Below are 18,359 nucleotides of genomic sequence, written 5' to 3'. Positions count from 1 at the left end.
GTGGTTTTTCCCTTTGTGTCTTTCAACTCAGCACAGTGCTTCATAAGAAGAATTTTGTGATGATGAGATGCTTTTCTTAAAGTTTCTTCAACAGCACAAGAATGCTGAAGGTAACATAAGGGTTCAGTCAAAGTAAGGTCGTATTATATCCACTAAAATCTCACTGTATTTAGATACTGGAGAAATAAGTCATTAATCCAATTAAGTAGTCTTGCAGATAAATGAGTGTTAAAACCTTTAATTGGATAAACTGTTTCTTCCTCAAAAATAACCTGTAATGAATCGACTTTGCTGTTCTAACCGTAGAATCTGAGCTTTTCCCATTGTGACATTGACCAGGACTGCTGTGTCAAGTGGAACAGTGGGAGCATTAACCAAAACTGTAATCTCCTCAAAGTCAGCTTAGTTGTCCTGAGAAGCAGAAGCACATCTGATTTACCTGACACCCTTGGCTTTTCATGGTATCCATTGCCTTCTTAATTGCAGGGTTTGGAGGCTCACATACTTCCACCTGAGTCTTCACATTGTGCTCAAAATAAGGACCAATCAGAAAATAGTTTTCACCCCATTCATCTGCTGTAATTTTGGCTTTCGTCTGGATCACGGTATAAATTCCTCCCACTGAAAAACAAGATCACAAAGAACAAAAAGTAGAAATGGGAACAGGCCTTAAACCTCTGGAATAAGTTCCATCCTACCTGGGAGTCAGACAGACTAAATCACTTTGCATGTTCAGACTTAAAATGAAACCTGGAATCTAACAAATAAATAGAAATTCAGCCTCCTAAATTGTAACCAGAGCTTCACCATTTAGTTTAGGAGTATGCTGTGGTAGCAGACCATGTGTTATCCTTAAATAGCAACTTAATTCTTTGCTTAATTCTGGTTAACAGTATATGGCTTCCTTCTATTTCTCCTCCTATTTCTCCTCTTCTTCAATTTCTCCTCTAATCTCAAATGGATGCTTTCTAGCCTTAATTACCAATTCTATCTATTATTATTACTATTTTAATTTTGTTCAAGTGTATGAAGTCACATCATAAATATTCATTCAATTTATTATTTTTTTTTAGGTTGTCCACTCCTTTTCAAATATCTGCACTCAGACTATGGGATTCAAATCCTGAGGCTCACGCTTCCATTTTCCCTTGCCTAATTTTGATTCTACTGCATTTCAAATTCAGACTGCTATTTTATTTATTTATTTATTTATTTATTAATGAAGAAGTCATCATTTTCAAACATGTACTTTGTGATGTGGAAATACACGTGGTAATAACTAGGCTGGCACCTCCAGCTTGTTTCACACAAATCACAGAGAGAAGTAGAAGCAGTGATGAATTTTGTGGACTACTGTCCATGAAATGGATTTAAACCTAAATCTTTGTAGCAAAAGGTGTCATGTTCATCACTTATCTAAAGAGTTGTTAAATTGGTATGAACGTAGCCTACGTTGCCAATACAAATATCTGCAGCACTTTCCACCTCAATATCGTCAATCTTAAAAGTAAATGTAGTACTAAATTTCTAAGAGAATAGAGCAGTACTATCTTCTGATGAGTAAATACAGAATCTATTTAGTCTTGCATATGGGATGCTAGATTCAATTAGTTACTTTTCCCTGACAGTTTTCCACATTTGTCCCTGTGATCTATGCACTGGCAAAGCAGCCTTGCAGCCCCCTTGGTCACAGGACCTGCGATGCAAGGCAGTGGCCATTCCACCACCACAAAAACAGAACACTAATAAGTGCTTAGATCAATCAAGTAGAAGGGAGGGCAAAAGAAGAGACTGCTGCTATATATCACAGATGTTTTTTGTCATAGCTCTGATGATTTTAAGCAAGGTAAGACAAATGAAGGCAAACAACATTTGCAGACCAGGAAATAATAGGAAAATAATGAAAGTTCCTACTTAGAAATGTCACCTTCCACTGAATCTGGAAGCATTTGGTAATACTTCAGATAAAAAGACCATGTTACACCTTTCAGCAACAACATCAAAATACATAAGGAGTCAGCAATGCAAGCGATCATTGTCTAGCATTCAGCAATCCACACTTCATTTTGAAAGGTACTTGAGTATCTAGAAGTGCAGGTGGAGCGCATAACCACTGCAGATGGCAAAAAATCTTCAAGGTTTACCTGATTCTTCTTAAAAATCTGCCCCAAATGACCATGCCTTGCAGAATAGCTGCTGAAGTTGCTCAGAGCTTCAAGAGATTAGTTCCCAAACTAATTAAACTGTATCACCTGAGAAGTATAGAAAGCCTTCTCCCAAGCCTGGTATCTTACAGTCCTGAGAAACTGAGCAGCCAGAGCTATGCTTTCTAATGGTGTTCCTAAAAGAGAATTTGCATACTTAAAATCTTTTTCTTTACAAGCATGCCATTTGTTCTGAATGCCTGAAGGGTTCCCAACCTTAATTTTTTTTATGTTGAAGTGTCTCAGATTTCTAGGCATTTGACAAACAAAAACAAATGCAGTTCCAATCTAGCAGCTTGCTAAATAAAACTATTTCATTAAGTTACTAACCTATGTACTAACTCAGGATCTAAGAAGATTCTCATGTCTTCCTAAATCAATGCTACAGTTAAGGTGTTCCACATCACAGAGATATGGAACTGCAGAAATAAATCTATGCATTGGAAAATTCTTCTGTACTTTGGTCAGATCAGAAAGCCAAGGAAATTAAATCACAGCCACCATGAGCACCTCTTCTATGAAGAAAGGTTGAGGGCTTGGTTAGCTTAGAGGAGAGAAAGCTTCGGGGACACCTTATTGAGGCCTTTCAATATTTGAGGGGAGCATATAAACAGGAGGGGGTATGACTGTTTATGAAGTCGGATAGTGGTCAGACAAGGGGGAATGGTTTTAAACTGAGACAGAGGAGGTTTAGGTTAGATATTATAGAGGAAGTTTCTCACCCAGAGGGTGGTGACACACTGGAACAGGTTGCCAAAGGAGGTTGTGGATGCCCCATCCCTGGAGGCATTCAAGGCCAGGCTGGATGTGGCTCTGGGCAGCCTGGTCTGGTGGCTGGCGACCCTGCACATAGCAGGGGGGTTGGAACTAGGTGATCATTGTGGTCCTTTTCAACCCAGGCCATTCTATGATTCTGTGATTCTATGATTCTATGATTGTCTATCATAGCTGCTCTGGACAGGGATTTCAAAAACTCCAAAGAAAGTGGCTCCAAATTCCTCTGTTCATAAGCTGATAGAAACTACTTGAATACCTTGTATTTGTGCAAATACACCATTTTAATAATGTGACAAGTCAGAAGATTCGATCTACAATGTCATGCGGTTACAATGACACAAATGTTGTCTGCTCTCATGGAAAGGTCATCATATGAACAGAAATCACTTTAATCTGAAACAGATAAACAAGTAGAAATCCTAGTTGTGAAACTAGTTGGTTTTTATCAGCAAAAACGTTGGTCTTATAATAGGGGGAGATTTTTGTGCAAAGTTACCTAGTGACCAAATGGAAATGAGTAAAAAACCTATGTGCAAGAATTAGAATACTAGGTAACATGATAAAGCCACATATGACATCAATGGTATGGAGCTCTTTCCCCTCCATCAAAAGAGTGGAGATCAGTGCCTTTCACACTGCAAGGTGTTTAATGTTGGCAGCTTAGTTTGCAGATACTGCCTTTAAAAGAGATAAATGGCCTGGGACATCACTTTACAAAGCCAACAGCTGAGTGATCCTGTTCGCAAGATTTCGTGTAGCATTACTCTCTGTTCTAAAACATGTCCTGTCAAAAAGGAAGGCCTGTTCTGAATGAAAAATTGGAGAGTGTGCTGTGGTCTACCACCATAATCTGTCGCACTGCAATGTAAAATACATTTGAGGGTACTATTTTGCCTGAAATGTAATGAGAATTACTAAGGATAAAAATGAAAGAGTACATTTTATGGACAGTAAAAACTCTGCAGAAGATAGTTGCGATAAAAGGTCAGGGTTACTTGGTCTTCAAATCTACTTTTGTTTTCTCTGCCACTGTGGAAATATGACTCACAAGGCACATCTTTGTGTAAACTTACATTGACTGGGCGAGTGAAACTGTGCGTATGTGAAAAGGGTCAGGCTTAACTTAAAAAAGACAACCTAAGAAGGAAAGAGCAATGTCTAGAACAACACATAGACTTTGGAAAATTCACTTTCCCAAAACAATTCAAGGAACATGTTATATATTACGAAGAGACAGATTATATCTGCACAGTGACTTAGAATCCACTGGAAATACTTATGTTAGTAGTCAATGTATTACACATTCTACCAACTAACTGAGCTAGGCTGAAGTTGAATACACAGATCCTAACAGGATTCTCAAATTATTCTCACCTATATGATACATCACCTTGTTCGTCCCTAATCACATACTTTTATGTCATATTGTAGCTATAAAAAGTTCCCAAACAATAAGGATGTATGAAAATCCCCTGATGTTTTAGGTTTCTGTATGCAGCCTCTGAAGTTCTGTTATATGAAGAATTAGTAGTGAAATGTGAATAAATTATAGAATCATAGAACGGTTTGGGTTGGAAGGGACCTTTAAGATCATCTGATTCCAACCCCCTGCTGTAGGCAGGGACACCTCCCTCTAGACCAGGTTGCTCAAAGCCCCATCCAGCCTGGCCTTGAGTGCTTCCAGGACCAATTTAGTGTTCTAATTCCACCTGAAACATTTCATGCAAATATTTTAAGTTCTGATAATTTTAAAACCTCCTTGAGAGAAAAAAAAATGTTTCTATTATTTGTTTTTAAAATTTATTTTTAACTTTTCCACCAGAAAGAGGAAATTAAGTTAAAAAAGAAATCAAGAAAAAATAATTCCCCTCATTTGTTTCCATTCATCCTCTCCCTCTTTTTTGGGAAAAATAAACTGGTAGGGGCAGGGGAAAAAAAAGTTTTGGGGAAAGAAAATCCACATGAGAAAGTTTGACTTCTTTTTAGTGACCTCTATAAAGGGAAAATGATGAAAACAAAATATTTGCTCAGAAAATATTTCATAAAATTATTTTCCTAAGTTTGAATTTTTTCATACCCTTTACTATAACTGCGCATTTATCTAAGAAGTTATCATCTTCATTACTTCAGCCTCTTAACTTCTTTCCCCATTTCAAGTGTATTATTATTGCTGCATATTTAAAGTCCAAGCAGTAATTAGTGCCTTCTGAGACACTGAGACAGATGTCAGAGCTATTTAAATAAATAAACGGTCTGTGAGTCAGAATGGACTCCCTGTATCACATCGCTACTGAGGACAGCATTATGCAGAAGCAGAGACCTGATTTCGCAACTGGAGATCTTTGTGCAAGATCTATCACTGCAGAAAGCATGCTATTTCTGCTGAAAATATCACATGGAAAGACCCATTGCAAATGCTCTTTGTCACCTCATGAGGAAGGGGCTACAACTTGCAAGATTATGCAGGAAATTCATTTCTAGAAAATGGCCTGTGCAGGTGGGGATGTTTGAGCAGGGAATGGCCCAAACTTCTCAAAGCTGCCAGAGATACCTACTGTTCACTTCACTTGCTCTCCTACCTACCCCACATTGTGGAAAGACAGAGGGAAGCAGCAGCAGACACCAAAAAGGAAGTAAAGAGACGGCACGAGAGGCTACAAAACTGAGACAGGAAGACTGTCACCTGCAGGATAGAGGCAGGAGCCCTTCCCTGCACACCTTTGCTACAGAGGCAGAGGGTGCTCCCAGGGCACTTCATCTTTTTTGCCACAGCCTGACACAGAAGGCACTAGAGCTTTTCTGGGGGCTGTGCTTGCCATGGAATCCAAGAGGGAAGTAGTACCAACTTCAGGATTCAAAATTATAGAATCATAGAATCCTAGAATGGCCTGGGTTGAAAAGGACCAGAGCGATTATTGAGTTTCAACCCCTCTGCTATGTGCAGGGTCACCAACCACCAGACCAGGCTGCCCAGAGCCACATCCAGCCTGGCCTTGAATGCCTCCAGGGATGGGGCATCCACAGCCTCCTTGGAAACCTGTTCCTGTGTGTCACCACCCTCTGTGTGAGAAACTTCCTCCCTAATATCCAACCTAAACCTCCTCTGTCTCAGTTTAAAACCATTCCCCCTTGTCCTAAAATGACTTCACTGCCACAATTACTAGTTACGTCAACTATTATTTCACCCCTTCCCCTCAAAATTTGTCTCTGATCTATAGACATAATAAAATTGGGCCCGGTCTCATTTCTTCTAATGTTTGGTTCTATTCTGAATTTTTCATTATGTGTATCTGGTGACTATCCTTGGAGTAAAACAATGTCAATCAAAAAATACACAGCCTCTTCACATACTTTCAGGTACTTTTAATGTATTTTTTGGCTACTTTTGTGTCCAGGACTCATCAGAAGATAGAAGTTATCTGTATCCTTTGAAGTTCTGGCACTAGAAGTATATTTTGAAATAATACCAAAACACTGCAATTTACAGCAGATTTTCACAATACAGTCCTGCATCAGTACACACAATACAGTGTGCATCATCTCAAATACAAAAGATTTAATTTCATATTACTTTGATGCCAAGATATGAAATGTTGGTCCTGCTGACTTCAGTGATTTCATGATTTAATAACCAAGGGTCCAGGTTTTCAACAGAGAACCCGTGCACAGAACTCTGCTTCAGGGGAAAATGAACTAAGGTTTGTTTTTAACAGAATGTTCCTTCCAGTAGGGCTGGAAAAAAATATTTAAGATTCACCTATGAGTGATTTTTGAGCCAATCTGTTCACAGCTGAATGATGATAGAAACTGGCAGTCAGACCAGCATTTTTAAGCACTCTTCTTTCTAGCTAAAAGCTGCTAAGTATAGCAAAAGATACGAATCTAAGCATCAATTGAATGACTTTAAAGGAATCTTCAAAGAGCACAGATCAGATTTTCAGAGTTTGCAGCCCTTCTCACTATGCATATCCAAAAACTCACTAACTTACAGCTAAGAATTACACTTCTCTATCTCAGTTAAATACTACAATTATCAGTGGGAAAATATTTAAAAGACGTTGAGGAGGAGGAATTGAGGACAAAAGATTACTGTGGAAGATTTGCTGCAGTTGCCTCCACGCTCCTGTAGTAGCTTTTGGTTCCCTGCTGACAATTTCCATCTATGGAGCTTCAGACACAAGATATACAAAGCTTGTCGCCAACTTGCTCTGTGCTCCCGTTCTTACATTTCTATTGGTCTTTGTGTTATGAGAGAGAGGAAAAAAAAAAGCAAAACACAGCAAACAGTCCTCTTTTGCAACATGCATAGAGATAGGCCCAGATCTAGATATACTGAAGCATACTGGCCCCGAAAGATGGGGAAGGAAGTGTGAAAAAAGCTGAGTTTCTCCAAGATTACCACCAGATCATGCAGCTCTGCAGTGTACTGGGCTCTTGCCTGTTTGCTTTCGTCCCTTTCTGCCACATAAACACAGTAGATTCACTTCACAGTATGGGACTTGCCCATCAGTGGAGAGTCAAAGTGGGAGAATCTTGTATCACAAACTAAATTTTTCTTACATTTGTGACAGAAGACTTCCAGTGCAAGATGGTGTCAATGTTGTGCTCACATTTTAAGCGGCAAGTTCCTTTTTGCTTTACTTGGGGGTAAGGTGGAGGGAGAGTCACACTTCCAGATGAGTTCCTTTTTTCTTTTAATCTCTCATTCTCTCCTTCAGCTATCTTATCTCTTCATGCTCCAAATTGGCTATGTAAGCCAGGGGAAAAAAGAATAACTGAGATGCTGGTGCTTTGCAGTTCTTATGTCAGAAGCTGCCACTCAGCACAGGCAGCACTGGATCAGAGAGTATAAAAAGGAAGCATAGGCAAGTAGAAAACTCTGCTAGTTAGAGCATGTGTTAAATGAACTAGACTTAAAAAAGGGAGGCACCTTCACTGTGGCAGCTGTTGAGAAAGAACTTAAGAGGCTCTGGGAATAATGAATACTTGCATATCTCTGAATATTGAGTTCATGCAACTGACAAATCCTTTCCTTCCACTGCATCATAGACCTCAGTACCAACCAGCACCACCTCCTGCTCAAGGAAATGCCAGTCAGCCCTCTTTTCCAACAGGCAGTCTAGCAAATGAAAACCCTCTCATACCACACAATCACATGTACTCACATATACTCACATATACTCCTGTAGTTGCAGGACCTTTCATTGTCCTCCAACTCTGAAGGCAAATGTATTTGTGAAGTTCAGAAAACTGAAGCTACTTGCAAAGGGCACTGCTTACAAGCAACTAGTGATACACACAAGGCACATATAAAGACTTGAACTCTCCTGTAGGCAGCAGCAACATTACACCACTTCAGCTGCATGAGCTAACTTCATGCTGAAACAGCTTTGCATTGCCAGAAAAGAAATATTAAGCCATCATATTAAATCATCAAATGAGCTTGTCAGGGCAATAAGCCCAGCTTATGCTTATCTTTCCCTCTATATTAGAAATATAGATAGCAACATTAAAACTAAAACACTGAAACATGCAGCAGCATTAAATCTATGTGGGGGCAGGCTACTTAGTAAAATGAACAATTCCTTACGCTAAAGGAGGATGGGGAAAACGGTGTAAGTGATTGTATTTCCTAAGCCTGTGTATCTTCTGTGAAGACTCTCCCTTTTGTTGGCTATTCTCTTTCCTTATAAGCCCAATGCCTTAATGTTTTCCAAGAACTGTTTATAAAAAGGTCACTGGGGAATCTCATCATGTGACTTTGACATTCAATTGCATGGAACACACAGGAAAAAAAGCCTTCAGCAGCAAGAATATAAAGGCTCACAGAAAAGTAAGCTGAAATAGGCTTGTTAAAGATTTTTTCCACAAACATTTCCAGTCAGGGTTGGCTGATGGGAATTTTGTACAGAAATCCAGTTTTAATGAAGACACTGCTATGTCTAGCTGTGTCAGCTCCATTTGGACATATGAGTTTGACACCTGGGACAATTAATAGCACCTTTATTTTTAACTAATTTGAAAAAATGTTCACTCTATTATAAATATTAGTTCTCCCATAAAACACGAAACTAATCAGTGCAGCCAAATCAACTGACACAGCTAGAAATAAGGTCATTAAAAGCTGTATGGATGATCAAAACATTCTCAGCATTCTTCACATAAAGACAGATACATCTAATTCTTCTTTACTTTTTCTTAAATATCTGTGTGATCCCTGTAGCCAGGGGGTCCAGATAACAGAGTATGTAAATAGCACAGGGCTCAGAAATGTGAAGGAGGACATCTGAACTTTCCAGATTTCTGCTGCCATCTGCTTGCCAGTGGCTTACTTACCATGCATGCTGCAAAAGTAAATGCTGCATGCTCCAAATTCTGACAGTAGACAACTACCTCAAAAAACTTGACTAAAACTACTGAAAAATAAGCCCACAGGGATTCAAAGTGTAACAGCTACTCTGTACTACCTCTGTGTATTGATCCTCCTGGGCAAGTAAAATTGCAGTTCAGTGCAGACTAAATACTGGAAGCGATCACAGAATATTAATTCTAGTTCCACCAGAGTGATAGACCCTAGCACTCTGCTCCTCTCACACATATTTCCTCGTTAGGGTTAAAATCTTAGCAGATTACAGATCCTCTCTTCAGTCTAATCTCTTTATTTATCTGCCAGGACAATAAGACACATAGGTCAATCATTTACTCATACTAATTTGCTTTTATGGCAAAAATGGAGCCTGTCCCCCCTTAGTGAACTGCACCTAGCCAAAATGATTCCATTCTATGAAAGGGGTATATTTTGATGAAGGAATTGGTAATGGAGGCAGAAAGATCTTTGCGTAACAAGTAGCATAGACTTTACGTGTAACACTGCGTGGTGAGCAGATTTTGAATCTGTACACGTGTGCAAAACATGAAGTCCCTGTCTGGCACTACCTGTGTTTGCAAAAGCCAGTCCAAAAGGGTTTCAGCTGGCGTAAAGACTGTTGGTCATTGACGTCTGTTTTTGTTCAGTGGTTTTAATGCAACTATGTTTATTTGTGACTATTTCAAATTGGGCCTCTTTTCCACACTGCTATAGAAGGAGAAACTACTAACTTCTCTGAATTTAGTGTTTGCTTTGCAGCCTATTTTCATGTGTTATATTCCCAAGTGAATTTGCATAGAAGATAAAATCTAAATACGTACAAAGGAATGTCTGTATATTCATAAACATGCACACCTGGGCATAACACTTAGATGTTTGTTTAAACAACACAGCCCTGGTGGTGACTGGTGTGCAGACAAATACATGTCCTGACACTACTGTGCTCCTTCCACGGAAGTACATGCAGATGCAGCCCACACACAAACATGGATGCCACATTTGTTCCTGCCGATACAAAACACACGCAGCCAGCTTTTGCCCTGTCTCCCTTTAATGCCCCTCATGACCACATCCTACACTTCTCCTCCCACTTCCACAAAAACAGCAGTGCTGACTCTTAGGAGTGTTGTACAAACCTTTGTTGGTAACTTCCCAAGAAACTTCAAAGAGCAACAAGTCCTCCACTGGTAGGTCTTCATCTTCCCATTGAGGAAGCCCATTAAGAGAGGTCATGGACAGTGATCTAGCCAGTGGCATTTTCTTCAGCCCCTAAATGCTCACCACGCAGGCCACAACAGTTGTACTCAAATGTCCGCTTAATGTAGCCGTTTCTCTGCAGTTCTGCTTGGAGTGGTCTGCCGGTGCGCTGGGTTTGGAGAAGAAAATTTACTCAGGTAGCTGGCAGCTAATGGGTTTAAACTGTCTGACCACCAGCATTAAATTGGCTCAGTGAAATCCTCAGGGCTTGAGAAGCAGCTGCTGGCAGAGGTAAGAATTTAAAAAAGACTGACCTGAGGAAGGTCTTCGCTTTGGGGGCAGGCCTTTCTTCTGCCCCTAAAGGGAGGTAAAAATTGGTTTTGAGCTCCCCAGTCACAGCATTCAGTATCTTCTCCTTCAGGAACAATTGAAACTCACCAGCTGTAAATTCAGCACTGCCCTGAGCAAACTCCAGGAAAGAGGACACTCTGAGTTCACCACCTGATCTGAGTCCGGCCCCCGAGTCCTCCCCTGCCTGTTACCACTCATAGACTTTCTCTACCCACTGGCCAGCAGGGTAAACAGGCTCTTTCTACATGATGCCTGTAAGATTACTTGTCAGGTTAAGCACTGTTACCTATTCTTGTTCAGTCCATCAGTCCAAAAGCACTAATTTGCCTCACACAACTTGCCTTCCACAGTGAATTCCAGCTGTGTTCCCTCTCTGGGCAAGCTGTTGGTTTCATTCTGCTTTAGGACAGGTCTGCATATCTGAGAGTTTCTACAGACAGAGCTACAGTTGCTCTATTTACATGTTTTTGGTGGCACTCCCTGCAGATCTTGTCCCCTATTTTCCATATGGTTTCTCTTTTTCTCTGGCCTCTGGGCCCAGGGAAAAAATGCACCCATCTTGCTGCAGCACAAAGGACAAAGCTAGGATGCTGCAAGGAGTGCACACATCTGCAGAGCTTGCAGCTTAAGACCTCCCAAGACCCACAGAGCAGCTGCCTACTGTGATGATACTTATGTGCTTATGCTGAGAGCCTAGCTCCTCTGGGACAGCTGTGTCCACTCAGTCAGAGTCTGAGATTAGAAAACAACTTGCCCAAAATCCAGAGTTCAGCGCTGACCAGATCTCCAGATCTCCAGGTGATATCCAGGGCATCACTAGCTCTATGGAAGGCAATGGCAGGCGTGGACTTCATAGCAGCACAGATGGACGGAGCAAGTCCAAGGCGATAGGTTTAGAAGACAGGCCGCCCATCTGTATAAAAGTAATACAAATATGACTTTCTTTTCTTTCCTATATAGAAACCAGTAATAAATACTGCAATTTACATAATTGCATGGAATGGACAGCATCCTGTAAAATAGAAATGTAAGGAATGCTGTAAACCAGTAAATATTTGAACTGTGGGAGAGCTTAAGGCCCACATATGCCAACATTGCTTTGTCACAGCATCACCATATTCATCTCTTGTTTACCATTATGCTGCCAGTCTGCAAGAATGGACGTGTATACAACAGCACACAGGCAATGTAGTACCTCAGAGCAGCTGGCTCACGTTATTTAGATGAAAAACCTGTAATACTGCGGGGGCCTCCTCATTTCTGAACCCCATTTCTGAGGATGGCACTAGATAATCTTTGAGGTCCCTTCCAACCTAAGCCATTCTATGATTCCGCCATCCTATGATTCTAATATCAAATCTGCCCAAGTCACCCTTTTCTCTGAAAACCAAGGCGGGGCTGACAGCCTCACAAATATCATTCCATGTGACGACTAGAGAGGGCAAATCCAAGCCAGCCCACAAACTCATCTTAACCGCAGAGCCCCATGCCACCCCAGAACCAGGCGGCTCCGTTTCGCACACCGCGTGTGCTGCTCGTTGTTGACCACTAGGGGGCGCCCGCCTCCCAACGGCGCGATAGCCCGGCCGCCATGTCAGGGTACAGCGTCAGCCAGCAATAGGATAGCGGGGGTACTGACCGATGCCAGATGAACGATGGCAGTCCGCTGCCCCCAGGCATTCAGCAGCTGTAACAAACCTAAAAGACATGTGAACAGTGAACTGAGGTCGAAATAATAAACATTTTAAGGTATTCATATAATCTGAGGTTTTCAGACTTTCAGATGGTACAACTCCTTTAGCCTTGGCAAGTGGGTTTGCAAGGATCATCAGCTCAAAGAGCATCACAGAATTGCAGGGGTAGGAAGGGTTCTCTAGAGATCATCAAGTCCAACCCCCTGCTAATGCAGGTTGCACAGGTAGACATCCAGGCAGGTTTTAAATATCTCTAGAGACTCCACCACCTCTTTAGGCAGCCTGTGCCTGTGCTCCATAACCCTCACAATAGAGAAGTTCTTTAGAAGTTCTTTAATGCTGGTACCTGTGATCCTACAGAAAGAAAACAGCTCTCCAGGAGCAAGGTTATATTCTGTTAGTAAGAATGGGCAAATCTACAGCATATGCAGTGGGGGTGCAGTTCCAAGAGCAGAAAGGAAAAAAGTCACTGTCTATCCTCCATGCAAAGTGCATTGAGAGGCAAGTAGTGAAAAGGGGACAGTGCTAACACTAGAAGAATGTGCCATTTTTTGTTGTAGAGATAGGAAGTCACTAAGCTTAGAATAGCTTGGACTGCAAGGGACCTTAAAGCCCACCTGGTTCCTATCCCCAGCTGTGGGCAGGGTTGCCACCCACTAGATCAGGCCACCCAGGACCTTATCCTACCTGATCCTGAACACCTCCAGGGATGGGGCACCCACAACTTCTCTGGACAGCCTGTGTCACTGCCTCACCACCCTGTGTAAACCTTTCCCCTGCCATCTAGTCTAAATCTCCTCTCCTTTAATTTAAAAACATTTCCCCTTGTCCTATTGATATTCACCTGTGTAAAAAGTTGATTTCCCTCCTGTTTATAATCTTCCTTTAAAGACTGCAAGGCTGTAATGAGGTCTCTTCAGAGCCCTCTCTTCTCCAGACTGAACAAGCCCATCTCCCTCAGCCTGTCTTCATAGGAGAGATGCTCCAGCCTTCTGATCATCTTCCTGGTCCTCCTCTGGAGTTTCTCCAAAAGCTCCACATCTTTCCTGTACTGGGGATCCCAAGCCTGGACACAATACTCCAGATAGGTGTCAAGAAGGCAGACAGGGACAGTTCCCTGCTGGCACTTCCTCTTCTAATGTAACCCAGGATATCGTTGTACTTCTGGGCTGCAAGCGCACCCTGCTGGCTCATGTTAACGTTTTCATCTATCAGGACTCCTAAATCCTTCTCAGCAGGGTTACTCTCAAGAAGTTCTTCTCCCAGTCTGCACATATATCTAGGGTTGCCCTTACCCAAGTACAATACTTGTAGATTTTTTTTCTTCTTCTGTAATATAACAGAAAGGACAACTGCTGAATTGGAAAAATGGAAACCTACACAAAACAGTAGTTTATAAAAATACTTTCCACAAAACTGAAACTGGTTTTGAGTCCAGTCTTTATGTTCCCACATTACTGTTATCACCAAAGTACACAAACACCCTCAGGTAATGCATTATACAACATGGCTCAGTCTGACCTGGCATCATAGGTGGTTGCACCAAGTTCTCAGCTTGTGGACTTGAACTATTCTCACTTGCAAGATCTCGGACAATGAGAAGGCTGTGTCTGAAAAGTCTCTGAAGAGAAATGGCACAGTGTGTGTTTTGTTTTGTTTTTAAATTTCCTACAGTTCTCTGGATATTGACAGGCAGGGATAATAGGCAGATAGGAGCACACTGCCCCATATAAAGCTCTTTTCGAAACTGTTACATTCCAGGATGTGGTCATCTCTACTGGCTTTAATCTAACTCCTTCTGTTTGGGACCCCTCAGTCCCTCCTGTAGAACCACCTCAAGAAAGTTGGAGAATCAACTTCAGCCTCTCTGGCTGTAAGAAAGAGCATGTTGGGGAAGAAATAGTCAATACTGTTTATTGACTGAATTTATAATGAGAAAAGTGCACCTGGGTCAGCTGTAGAAATAAATTATATGTAGATATTAAAAATGTTCATAAACATGGGGCCAAATTTTACAGGTTTGTAGCATTAGTTATTTGCACAAGCTGTACTCTGGAAATCGAGCAGTAGGTGGCACTGATGGTATTAACAGGAGTTCTCCAGTGTCTACTGTGTTGTTTTGCTTTTGACAAAAGGCCGTTTAATTCTTCTGACTAAATCTTTGTTCATGACAAACCTTAGTTTTATAAACACCGTGGAAACAGAATCACAACACAACTTCACAACACAACACAACCAGCAAAATGGGGGACCTTTGCCTGGAAGAAAAGCCCTTCCCTCAGGCTGAGTTGCACAGGGAAGAAGGGAAAAGAAGAGCAATGAGAGGATATTTAATAAAGTGAGCTCTCTACTGTACAGGGTGTTGTGCTCCCATCTAGGATGCAAACTCATGGACAAAGACACAAATACTTTCACAGATGTACAAACACAGCTCCGGGTAGTTCTGAATTCTTACTCTTTTATCTTGTGTGACATTGAAAGAATTGTTATCACAGCTAGCAGCTCGGTTTCACAGAGCTTATCTGTATCTTCTCAAGTAGGCAGTAGTGCATTATTTTACTTCTCTGTCTGCAAACAGTGGCTTGTCCAGCTTTCTGTGCTTTGAAAGACTGTTCTGCAAACTCAGAGATGTGGTGCTGAATGAGGCCTTTCCATTCATTCAGCTATGGCATAGTAAGGACTTCATTAGAGAAAAGAAGAAAAAAAAAAAAGGCTGTGCCATGATCAGAATTAAGATACTTGTTGAAATTTAACCACATTCAATGATCCTCATGAACATAAATTCTTCTTAATGGAATATAGGCACTATCCATGAGTATGGTCTTCTTTTTTGTCTCTTTAAGATCCACACTATTGACTTTGAATGCTTTGAAATGTCCAAAGATTTGTTTCTGTTTATTCTTCTGACTCTTATCTTAAAATATATATATATATATATACACATATATACACACCAGAGCATTCAGAATCAGCACAATACAGAAGTCATTTTAAAAAATGCTTATTTCCTTCTAATGCAAGACCATTCACCACTGGAAAAAAACAAATGTATAATGAACAGAAGCTCAACAACAAATAGTCTCCCAGACTGATCTTCAGTCTGAGTGTATCAGGGACTACTCTACTGTCATATGTGGGTAGGAAAATGAGTTTGATATAATTCTAAGGTGTACTGCTCGTGTCTACACATTCCCAGTGACGCCACTGGAGATGGCTGAATGAACAGAGGCTTTGGAAATCATAGCACTCCTGTATCATTGCCTGAAATGTGGAACTGGCAGCGCAGATAGAAAATGTACTTCAGAAAAAAATGTCTTTTTTATTCCCTTTGCATTTGCATTTAGTACATCCCACTATGCAAGAATTACAGGTATTACCTTCCAGAAATTGCTGCTGATAGGTGCCACCTTCACTTTGTTTTGAAGATTTTCTGGATTTTATTTTTTTTTTTTTTTTTACCTCAGATGTTGAGTGTGTAAACACAACTAAGTAGGGTTTGAAGAGCTCTTACAGAGGAGAGCATAATGGAGAAAATATTTGCATAGAAATCATAGTTTGCACATCCAGTACCTGGGCCATATTGTGCATTGTTGCTCATGTTTGCAGGTAAATTACTCATTTCAGACACTGAACAAATCCAAGCCTTGTGAGTCTGACCTCTCCAGTAGACCATTGAAGTTAATGATTTGCATGACTCTTTTGCTTGCATAGAATGACTCACAAAGCAATGGCATCACAGGAAATCATTTATACAAATGGAGTACATCACTATGGTTGGTGTGGGTTTTAGAAAGACCCTAACTATTGTAATCTCTGGAAAGCTTTGAAAGTTTTGACTTACTTAAGGTTGTGCTCAGAGACATGAATTAAAGGAGAACTACTCATAGATAAAGAAATACCAAAAATCAGATGTTGTCCTGAGAGGCCTTGTTACGCTATGGCAGTGTGTCATTCTAGACCACAGTATATGGATGGGGCTCTTAAATATTTTGGGGCTCTTAATCACACTGACACTAGTGAAAGTTCTGTGGTTATATACCACTGAGAATGTGCAACATAATTGTAATGATTTATATCTGTAAATTGAAGTAAGTACCATTTAGTTGCTGCATAAGGCTGATGTGAGTTGTATCAACACAGTGATAACAGCAATTTGATGAGGAATTGAGGACACAAGTCACCTACTTACCACAAAATACAGTTCTAAGTTAGATTCTATGAAAGTCACGTAAACACTACCAGTCTAGGAAAAAACTCTGTACCTACCTATATGTTCTGTTGAACACCATTCTACTGTTTAATCCTGCCACCAACTCTCTGACCTCTTTTTGTCCTCTGACTACTAAAGGAGAAGCTAATGGAGCACTGCAGGTAAACTCAGAACAAGCCCACCTCTTGCTTAAGTGATGGCTGATTACCACAAACATCAGCTTTACTAAGCTTGCACAGTTTCTTGCTATACAGACTTACAAATAAACCAAGGATGCAAAGGATATTCGAGTAACAGAAGGTGATAGTTTGCTTGCTGTTCTGTAAGCATACATGAAGAAGCTATTCTACAGCAACTGTAGTGAAGATACAAGACTATGTGACAAGCCTCCTAACAAAAAACTAATTGCAGTATAGTTGATGTATGCATACCCACTTACCTCAAAGGTTTGAATGCGCAGATAGAAAAATTCAAGCTCTTTCTCCTTAGCATTTATTTTATTTATAAATCTATGTTACAAATACAGTGGTAATAAGCATATATTCGAGGTTAAGTGTAACGTGGAGGATGACATTCTGGCCTTTTGTTATCACCATGCCAGTAATATCCCTCCTCTCTCTATTTTCCAATGGTATTTCCTCATCTCTTGTCTGACGCTTGCAGAGCAGTCAGACTGACTTTCTGTTCCGTACTCTAGCTATAAACCTACAAATACAGGAGGGTTAGGTCCTTACAGCAGTCAAAACTACCTTAGTGCTCTTACCTCGTGAGAGTCAAGCAAGCTGTCCTTAGTGCTTTCTGAAGTGTTCTGCTTCTGTGTGCTGGCTTTTCTTGCTTATTTCAACATAAAGTCCAACAGCACCATGATGTTTTCTCTTAGGCCAAGGTACCTCTTGATACATAGGAATGTGTTTAAAGACCTGCATTGCCTTTGACAGGAGCAAAGTTCATGTATCTATAGGGCTGTAAAAGCAAAACACAGACAAGATAAGGAGTCTGCTATGTACAAAAGCCACAAGTATCTGTTAGGTGAAAACTAAGGCAGTATAGTCATTAAGGAATTTTTATGTTTGCTGTGCAAGTTTATATTACAGACGAACTCCAGACGAACAGAAAGCAATAGGCTGCTATTGTGGAAGCATGCATGGGAAAGCTATTCTATAGCCATCCAACTGCTATGAGGATCTTATGTGATAAGAATCCTAACAAAAAACAATTATAGTTATTAATGTACTTGCATACTACTTACAAATATCAGTAATGCCAAAAATAATCTGAAGAGTTTATTAATAAAATCTGAAAATTTCCTAGACTGAGATAGTTGTTGATGTTTAACAATTTTGAACCAATCCCCACCCATTATGCACACAAGGCCACTTTATTGTTATTTCTTAGAATATTCCTTTGTGACATCATTTCCCTGGAAGTAGAAATAAGTAGTCAGGGTGTTCTGACAGTTCAAGAACTGCTCATCTTGCAGACTGATGAGATTTCCTCATTCTTTCAATTACCTTTCTTGTTTATATACAGCCACTCTATCTTGTCACAGGCTGCACCTT

At 40.6% G+C, this 18,359-nt stretch overlaps 1 protein-coding gene across 3 annotated transcripts in view; it reads right to left on the bottom strand.

Annotated features, from left to right (window-relative positions):
- GYS2 (glycogen synthase 2) overlaps positions 1-11,041 on the bottom strand; it is a 41,627-nt gene extending 30,586 nt beyond the window's left edge. Inside the window, exons 1-3 of one of the 3 annotated variants that reach the window (XM_048927340.1) lie at positions 10,860-11,040; positions 10,485-10,714; positions 440-621 (exon numbers count right to left, since the gene is read on the bottom strand). In XM_048927340.1, coding sequence (XP_048783297.1) covers positions 440-621; positions 10,485-10,605 — 303 coding nt within the window. In that variant the 5' untranslated portion in view covers positions 10,606-10,714; positions 10,860-11,040. Of the gene's footprint in view, positions 1-439; positions 622-10,484 lie in introns of all 3 variants that reach the window. The other 2 variants (XR_007373335.1, XM_048927331.1) reach the window with 2 other exon arrangements.
- Positions 11,042-18,359: the final 7,318 nt, after the last annotated feature.

Source organism: Lagopus muta, chromosome 1, assembly GCF_023343835.1.
Source record: "Lagopus muta isolate bLagMut1 chromosome 1, bLagMut1 primary, whole genome shotgun sequence".
NCBI classification, from domain to species: domain Eukaryota; kingdom Metazoa; phylum Chordata; class Aves; order Galliformes; family Phasianidae; genus Lagopus; species Lagopus muta.
Note: the sequence above shows the minus strand (reverse complement) of the source record. Positions and strands in the feature narration are given on the sequence as shown.